At 46.1% G+C, this 9,231-nt stretch overlaps 1 protein-coding gene across 1 annotated transcript; it reads right to left on the minus strand.

The window, feature by feature from the left end:
- Positions 1 to 1,777: 1,777 nt before the first annotated feature.
- Positions 1,778 to 3,288, minus strand: LOC125553254 (gibberellin 20 oxidase 1-A). The gene is made up of 2 exons (XM_048717059.1): positions 2,635 to 3,288; positions 1,778 to 2,535 (listed from the first exon to the last, which is right to left on the minus strand). The coding sequence occupies exons 1-2, from the start codon at positions 3,114 to 3,116 to the stop codon at positions 1,920 to 1,922; spliced, it is 1,098 nt and encodes a 365-aa protein (XP_048573016.1). The 5' UTR covers positions 3,117 to 3,288; the 3' UTR covers positions 1,778 to 1,919.
- Positions 3,289 to 9,231: the final 5,943 nt, after the last annotated feature.

Raw genomic sequence — 9,231 nt, forward strand, 5'->3', positions numbered from 1 at the left:
ACGGTTCAATAATAAGATTGGTGTTTCTTCATCGTGTCCTATTTTTGCTGGTCGTGGCATTTTGCTTTATGATTTGCTATTGCATACGTACCTGAGATGAGTTTCATACTTTGTTGCTATATTATTTAATAAAATGGATGTGTACATGGCTCAATACAGAGGCCAGGAGTAATACTCCTTTTCGAAAAAACTCTCAAAGAGTATCACTTATTATAAATCATACCTACACATTCTAATGACGACAGCGTTTGAGATCAACAAAGCTTCTTCGTGTCTTTGAAGAAAATCATGCGAGGAACCAAACAAGATCTCTACTGCGGCAACCAACAACACCACAGCTTGGCACACTTGCATGGCACTGCAAAGAAGCCACAACTTGGCTCCCTGAATAATTCATCGAGGTTTGGGTGGCATGCAGGCGGCGCGATCGAAGGGATACGGTGGCGGATTCTGCTGGTGGGCGCTGGCGAATGCAGCCAGGCCCCGGCCGAGGCTCGACCCCATCCTAGAACTCAACTCGTTAATGTGATTTGGCTTGTACGATGGCTGCTAGCCTGCTGCTGACTCGATTCAATTCGTCCCTGTCCAGTGCTACTACTGATTGTGCCCAGCCCAGGCAGCCTGCTGTTAGAGGGAGAGGGAGAGGGAGAGGGAGAGGGAGATAGCAGCCGGATAAAACCGGATGGGAATTCATTTGGTCGTTTCCTGGCCTGCCCATGCCTCCTGTCTTCCTCAATTTACATTTCTCCCATCATTTCTTCCCACCCATCACCTTCTTGCTCTTTGCATCTATCCAGCTCCAGCCATCCATATATTGATGGCCCGGATACATCACATATGTATTATACATATAGTATGATATATGCCCTGCCTCGCTTCAAATTCCTCTCCTCCTCTGCATACATACCTACCTACATCTGTCCTGTCTGCCTGTTATATATCACTCCTTAATTCTTCTGATGTTTGCATCTTCTTCCAAATTTTTACTTACCATGTTTGCTAGATGCTGGTCTGATTGCATTGCCATGACAAAAGACGAAGAAGGACCCTCTTAGCTGGCGAACGTTTAGATGGCAGTTTTAGTTGCATGGGGGTAGTAGTTTCTTCAGAACAGCATGATATTTTCTCCAGAGAAAGACATTCTCCTTCTAAAACTGTCACTATTTGATCTCGCATCACAGCTAAAACTATCAGGAAAGTGTCACCCCCTTCCCAGCTGACGTTCGCGAGATAACATTACCGCAAAAGAAAACACATAGAAAGTAGCAGTAGAAGATGCCTTGCTTGGTTGAATGGAATGGAATCTGTTGTTCTTGGTTGATTCTTCTCCCACCGGCCAGGATGGAGCGGTGCATCTTGCTATGTCACTCCTACATGTACATAGACGAGTAGAGTAGGCAGCAAGTGGAAGAGAAGAGATGCAACGGCAGTTGGCAGGCGACCGATATCCAGTCACCACCCTCCCTACCTTGTCCGTCGTGCCACTGCCATACCAACTATCCTATGTGGAGTAGACAATAGAAAAGTCGGGCACAGATGATACGACAAAACAGAAACAGATGCATGACAAGCCAAGCACCACCCCACGACAAACCATGAGCTCATGACCTCGGCTCATGGCTCATGGCTCATGGCTCATGGCTCATGGCAGTGAGTGCCAAGGTTGCAAGGACGACGACGACGACGATGACTCGGTCTTAGGAAATTATCATCTAGGAAATTCATCCATGCTTCTTGGTACGCGCGTACGTGCTATCACTAGATCAACCAATTAAGCTGTAATAATAACATTCGATCGACGGACGACGTTTCTCTTTTCTCAGTCTCAGCAGCTAAGCTGAATCAATGGCTAATGGGAGGAGCAATACAGATTAGAGCAGAGCAGAGAGCTCCATCCTCTGTCTGGTAGGTTCAATCCTTCATGTCATGGCTGGCTGGAGGGCGAGCTGGCCCTGCTGCTGCTGGACGATCCACGAGGAGAAGACCTCGAGGGTCTTCATGTCCGCCCGGTAGTGCTTCTGCGTGAAGTCCAGCAGCGACCGCCACGTGAAGTCCGGGTAGGCGCGCGGGTTGGCGGCGTCCACCAGCGTCCCCGGCGGCGCCACCACCTTGTCCATCTCCGGGCAGAGGAAGAAGGCCAGCGACTTCCTGGGGACCCTGCTGTTCACGACTGCGCGGTGAAGGCAGCTCTTGTACCTCCCGTTCGAGAGCGCCATGAAGGTGTCGCCGATGTTGACGACGAAGGCGTCGGCGCGGGGTCGGATGGACCGCCAACGGCCCTCCGTGTGCACCTGCAGGCCGCCGACGTTGTCCTGGTGGAGGATGGTCAGCGACGTCGGGTCGCAATGCGGGCCCGTGCCCAGCGTCTCCAACGGCCGCTGGCACGGCGGGTAGTAGTTGAGGCGCATGATGGAGTCGTTGCCCTCGAAGAAGCGCCGGTAGTGGGCACGGCCGACCCCGAGGCTCTCCCCGAGCACCTCCATGATCTCCAGCGACAGACGGCTCATCTCCGAGCAGTAGCGCGCGTACACCTCCCTGTAAAAATCCAATGGTTTCTTCGTCGTTAGCTTTTTTAGTTCGGCCGTCGATACAAAGATGCTCTGCTTCCATGGCATCAGTGGTAAGGGTGCTTACCCGAGGCGGCGGTGGTCCTCGCCGAGGGTGGCGACGATGTAGTCGACGACGAGGGCGGGGTCGGACGGGCAGGACCGGAAGGAGAGGGTCTCCTTCCACGGCAGCTTGGAGGCGAACCGGCCGGTGAAGCTGCTGGCGTAGCCGCAGGACTCGCCGGGGCGGCGCAGGGCGCGCTGCTTCTCCGGGAGGGGCATGGTGAAGAAGTTGTCCACGCAGCGGTGCGCGTCCGCCAGCAGCTCGGCGTCGATGCCGTGGTTGACGACCTGGAAGAAGCCGTGCCGCTCGCAGGCCTCGCCCACGAGGCGCGTCACCTCGGCCGCCGCAGCGGCGTCGCCGGAGAGCATGCCGCCGATGTTGATGAGGGGCACGTGCAGCTCCTCGGCGGCGTCCGGGGTCGGGCTCTCGCCCTCGGGCCAGATGAACTGCGAGGGGATGTCCGACCGCCCGCTCAGCACCGCCGCGTCGAACACCGGCTGCACCATGATCGACTGGACCAAGAACCGGAGTATGCTAGGCCAGAGAAGAAACGATGGAGAGTGCAGTGCCGACTCGAGCTCACTGGAGTGAGGAGGAGGAGGAGGAGAGGATGGTGGTGACAAGCTGGGCTGGGTGTCTGCCTCCCTCGCACCCTCGCTGCCCTTTTATACACGGCCGCGGCCTCGGTCTCCTCTGCTTTCTCTCTGCTTCTCTCTCTCTCTCTCTCTCTCTCTCTCTCTCTCTTCTGTGTGTGTGTGTGTGCGCGCACATTTTTCTCTGTTTTTGTTTTGGTGAGAGGGAGGGCGCCACACGCAAACTGCAGCACGCAGTGTGCCGGAATATCGCTCTCTGCCACATTCATCTTCATCTCTACCCACCAACACACCAAAAGTAAGTGTAGTGCTATTTCGGCACAGTGAAACAGGGGGGGGGGGCGCTCTGTGTAACTTTTGTTTTAGGATGTTCCTTCCTACATTGTTTCCACTATTTTCGCGCAGCGACGTGGGGCTAAACAAACGTTTTCAGTTCTTATTTACGTCCATTTTACCTGGTTGTATGCATCAGTCGGTGCAGAGGCCCAGGGATATCCACCTTTTTCCAAAGATTATGTCCTGTATTTTTTGCACATCTAAATTAAACATAAATGTTGCTATTGTACGTCTCAGAAATTTTAATAGCTCTAGGGAAAATAATAAGTATTTTTTCCCATGAAAATAAATATGAATATAGTTTAGTCGGCCGTTCAACGTTACGTCCTTGGGGTGTATTCCCGGACACACTTTTTGTTCTCGGATTGGTCCGGACCAGTCCACAGACACTGATGCGGGAGCCAGCCACCAAACCATCTCCCCTAAATGTCCATCTATGCCTTTGCATGTCGCGGTTGAGCGGAGACAGGCGAGTCGAGTGCCTGACGTGGTGTCTTTTGGTTGGCTAGACGGAGGTCCAGACTCCTCCAAAGTCGTTCCCCTCCTCCCCTCAAGTTTGCTTCTAGTTTGCCAGAATTTGAATGTTCTGAAAAGTCCGAGCTTTAAAGACATAATTGGATGGTAAAGAATGTGGGGACTCCCGCAAAGAATATTTATAGACGATTTGAGGGTCCGTGTTAAAGATGCCCCAACGTTGCAACTTTATTGGGATGTTGGAGGTATTGCTCTTCCTACTTTATTGGGATGTTGGATGTATTGCTCTTCCTAGGTCATGAAAAAGTCTTTCTGGGCCTAGTATACAACATTTCCACATTTCCAGGAGAAGCATAACCCTCTGTTGTGTTGTCAAACCCTAGTCGTGGAACGCTGCGTATAATGTTGCAGCTAAGACTCTAAATAACGTCTGCAGAAAAGGTAATCTGTTTATTTTTCTCTGCTGACCGTGAACCAACAGTTGACTAATCGGTGCACGTACATATATGGCTAAACAAGTGGAGATCAATTCAGATAGCTCGGAGATGTCATCCCTGGTCATTTCGAAGCACCCCTTTTGAATCTTTTATTATCCTGCCTCTACTTTGTTTTTTGTATGACTTCTTGCCCATCACCTTTTCTATTTACTCCTTAATAAAAATATGGCAGGAAAATGAGCCCATTATGTACTTGATAGCCTTAACACTTTTGTCCTTCGAAGCTGCCTTTACATTCTTTTGTCTTTGTGCCGGAATATTGGATAGCCAAAACTTCCCCAAATTCGTCTCTACCCACCAACAAAACAAAATATATTTTTTCAGAAACTATATAGTGTAGTGATATTTCCGAACAGTGAAACATATGCAGGTTCTGTACATCCTTTTCTTTCAGTATGTTCCTACATTGTTTTCACTATTTTCAGGCAGCGACCCGGATCTTAACAAATATCTTCAGTTTTTCTACAATTTTTTTATGGCTGGATGTATGCATCCGTCTATGCAGACCGAGGGATATCCACCTATTTTAGAAGAAGAAAAAAACTTTCTTCTACTGTTGCACCAGAATGGACCGGTTAGCAAACCTTTCAGTTTGTTTTTAGATATATAATCCTAACATAATTGTGGTATGGTACCTGAGATTAACTTGTTTATCTTGAAATTTGCTCAGCTCTAGTGAAAATGATAAGAGTAACACTACATCCACGGACAGAATATTACGCACCTTACGCATGAACTGCCGTGGGAAATTTTGAATATAACTTAACCAACCTACAATATGATGTGGTTATGTTGCAACTTAATTTGGATGTTGAAGGTGTTGCTGCTCCTAGATCACCAAAACTCTATCTGGACCTAGTAGATAACATTGTTAACTACCAGCATATATTTGAACGAACATTCTATCCTTATTTTTTGGAGATGCACAATCACCGTCTTTGTTGACAATTAAACACTCGTCGTGGAATGCTACGTATGAAGGCCCAACTAATATTAAAACGTCTCTAGAAAATGTCCTCTTTCCCCCCTGTGATGACCATATATAAGCCAACAGTTGACTAATTGGTACATGTAGATATATGGCTAAACAAGTGCAGGTCAATCTAGGTAGCTAGGAGATCTCATCCCTGTCCATTGTACACACTTTTTGAATCTTTTATCCTGCCTCTAGTTTGTTTATTGTATGACTTCTTGGTCATCACCTTTTCTATGTACTCCTTAATAAAAATATGGTAGGAAAAGGTACACATTATATACTTGATAGCCTTAACAGTTTTGGTCTTTGAAACTGCCTTTACTTTATTTTCCCTTTGACTTCGAGCTCACCAATTGTTCTATCTTTTTTTCTCTATAGAACTTGGCAGAGATAATTAAGGTGATATTATCTCTTGTTTTACTCGATAGTCCGCACATTTTTTGTCCTTTCAGCTAGCTATCACTACTTTGTTTTCTCTTTGACTTGGGGATGCCACCTTTTCTATCTTGTTTTGTATACATAATTAGGGCAGAGGTGTACACTGAATTAAATTTTTTGTATAATTTTAAGCTAGCACTATTCTCTTTTCTCATTGATTTTTTGCTTACCGCCTTTTCTATCTTAATTTTTATAGACAATATGAGAGATAAAACTAACATGTACTAAATCGAATCCATTTTTTCATTCTAGCTTCTAAGCTAAAGTACCTTGTTTTCTCTCTGGCATTGAGCTTGCCACTTTTCCTATCTTATGCTGTATACAAAAACATAAAAGAGAAAACTAAGATGTATGCTAATTACATACTCCCTCTGTAAACTAATATAAAAGTGTTTAGATCTCTACTTTAGTGACTAAACGCTCTTATATTAGTTTACGGAGGGGTGCTTTTTATTTGATAATTTATAGTTTAAGCTACCTTTTCTGTGTTGGAAAAAGGTGTTTATGAAATATGAACCAATACTTACAATTAGTGGCGAGGAGTTTTGTAATAATAGGTGCTGGCTCTAGGCACCAAACTACACCTTCTACACCACCCTTACAGATTTGAGCTATACTATGAGAAAAAATAGTTATATCAAAAAGAATTATTAACAAAATTGGATGGCGCATGACCTTAAACATTTTTTTATAACCGGTACATGGATTCCACGATGAGGCCATCGGGAAGTAATACGGCGCTAAGGGACATCGACGTCATCAACACCAACCGGAGTAAGTGTTGGACTTACACATGGGGTACCTTTTCCATCACCGAGCCCCCTAGACCACATGAGGATCAAATGTGCCCATGACACGCCAGGTCTGCACAGCTCTCTCAATAACCGGCAACACGAGGCCGGCACCTCGACATCTTTCGATCCCAGATGGCCGTTCTGTTGCACGCGTCACCAAAGTAGGCAGAGAGCACACCAGCCAGAGACCAGATATCAATCCTGTTGAGCACAGCTTCCCGACAACCAGGGAAAGAAACCCCGACACCCGAAGTTTTCTAACCACAACGCCGCCTTAACTGCATGCTTTGGCACCACCACCAGCGTATCCAAAACTGAGGTGTCAGATCCGGATCATTGGACCTCGGCACCATTCCGCAGGCAAGAGAGAGAAGGAGAATGGCCTTGCCATCATTTCTTGGGTCGCCACCCCCGCTTGCCTGCATAGGTGAGATGCGGCCGCCACTAGTCATGTAGCTTCGTCGACGGCTGCCACCATGCACCTCTCGAGGCGAAGACTCCGACACCATTTGCAAATGGGTTTGCCCATCGGCATGTCCTTGTGGTGGCAACAAAAGTGAGAAAGGACGGTGGTCGTGGAGGTGTTATCGCTCGGGCTGCCCCCTAAGAGCGACGTGGGCCACATTGGAATCATCTACCTTTATTTTTTTTTATCATTGTATTCTTTACTCTGTAAAGCATTTTAGGAGAGTGTCTTCCCTGGCATCTCCATCCAGATGCACATAAATTTTTTTTGACAATGTTTCATAGGTCCAAAGTTCAAAAAGTTAACAGCACCACGTCAGGGAGCTCCCTCCTTTCCCTTTCGCCAAAAAGAACAAGAGCTCTTTAACTTAAAAGATCGAGTGCGCAATCTAAAATGGCATCAATTGGCTTAATGTAAGCTAGTACGGAGCTACTGTCATGATTGCATCAACAAAGCCCCGATCAAGTTTGTCTTTCATGTGTGTTGTTGGTTGGCTACAAAACAAAATGTCAAGGATTAAAAGTGTTGCGCCCATAGGTTGAGAGCAGTAGATCTCGGAATCAGAAGATTACAAATAAGAAATGTCGCCACCGTTCGAACGGTTTTGGCGCCACGCAGCGCCTACTACCCCCCTGCTAGGCATACTTAACGCAGCTCCGTCGACGGAGAAGACGACGCACCACTCTAGCTCTAGCTCGTACGATCACACATACTTAATCTCCCATGCTTAATTCTTCCTTCCTGTTCCTGTCAGGACATGCATGTGGCGATTTGATTAGTTAGGTTCTAACTAATCAGGATCACAACAGCACAAAGCTAGCTAGACGCCAAGCTAATCGATCTAGCTCGTTCTCTTGATCTCATATATGCAAAGATTGCATTGTGCTACCGTGCTTTGTTTCCTGCCCATACATACATGACTAAACAACACTAACAAAATCATCCAAAAGAAAAATTAAATTTTAATTTATTGTCTGAATAAGGCATGTAGATGGGTACATATATACATACAAAAGAAAGTACAGCTCTTGGAACTGCATGCCTTGTTGTTTTGTGCTAGCTCCAGCTCCTCGAACACAATACAAACTGATGTCACCACTGACGGCATATGCATTATGACTATTATTTTACTACACTTAATTCCCTGGTGATGAGGAGGACGATGATGATGTTCTTGTCGGGTTAACTAGCATGATCTACTTGCATATTTTGATCTGTGCTAGTTAGCTACATATCATTTTTGATCCGTATAGTTAGACAGTAGAATCAAATTAAGGTATCGATCGTCTCATCCAATGGCAAGTTTGCATGTGTGTGTGTGTGCGCGCGCGCGCGCGCGTGTGCGTGCGTGGTTTGGCTCTTTGTGGTAACTAAACTATTAGTGTAACCTTATCTTGATCTGCTTGATTAATTACGTAAGTAATCATGTCGATTGGCACATCTCAATAGTTATACGATATAATGGAAAGCTGAGTCTATCTATCTACACTTACCACGCGTCAGCTGCAGATCGGCCAATCTCAAGAAGCGCATAATAATAGGGATGGATAGCAATAATACAGTACAATATCTTGACACATAGGCATCACTGGCAGGTGATGGAGGGTCTGCGTTCGATTCCACAACGGCACCATGAACAAGACAAACGAACAACGGTAAATATGCTGGGCACATTAATACATAGGAACAAACAAATGTCCCCGGCAACTGATGTACATCTACGGATGTAGTACTATATATATTGTGAAAGGCAAGGAATTATATTCATCTTAATCCTATAACTAGAAAGCAGACTTCTCTTTTCCCTTTATGATCTCTTTTTTCAGGAAACCAACAGGACAGTTGTTAATAATAAGAAGATCTGGAAGATGAAAATACCGCTTAAGAATAAAATCTTCGCATGATATCTTTGTCGTGGAGTCATTCTTACTAAACATAACCTTATTAAGAGGAATTGGCATGAAAGTGCGCAATGTGTTTTTTGTCACCACGATGAGACAGTAAAGCATTTATTTTTCCAATGCAAATTGGCTCGTTCTATATGGTC

This window comes from Triticum urartu, chromosome 4 (genome assembly GCF_003073215.2).
Source record: "Triticum urartu cultivar G1812 chromosome 4, Tu2.1, whole genome shotgun sequence".
NCBI lineage: Eukaryota > Viridiplantae > Streptophyta > Magnoliopsida > Poales > Poaceae > Triticum > Triticum urartu.

Excerpts from the sequence above, each read along its gene's own strand:
- LOC125553254 (XM_048717059.1), bottom strand. The coding sequence starts at position 3,116 with ATGGTGCAGCCGGTGTTCGACGCGGCGGTGCTGAGCGGGCGGTCGGAC. Across the intron at positions 2,536-2,634 it reads GAGGACCACCGCCGCCTCGG|GGAGGTGTACGCGCGCTACT; the intron begins GTAAGCACCCTT and ends GGATTTTTACAG.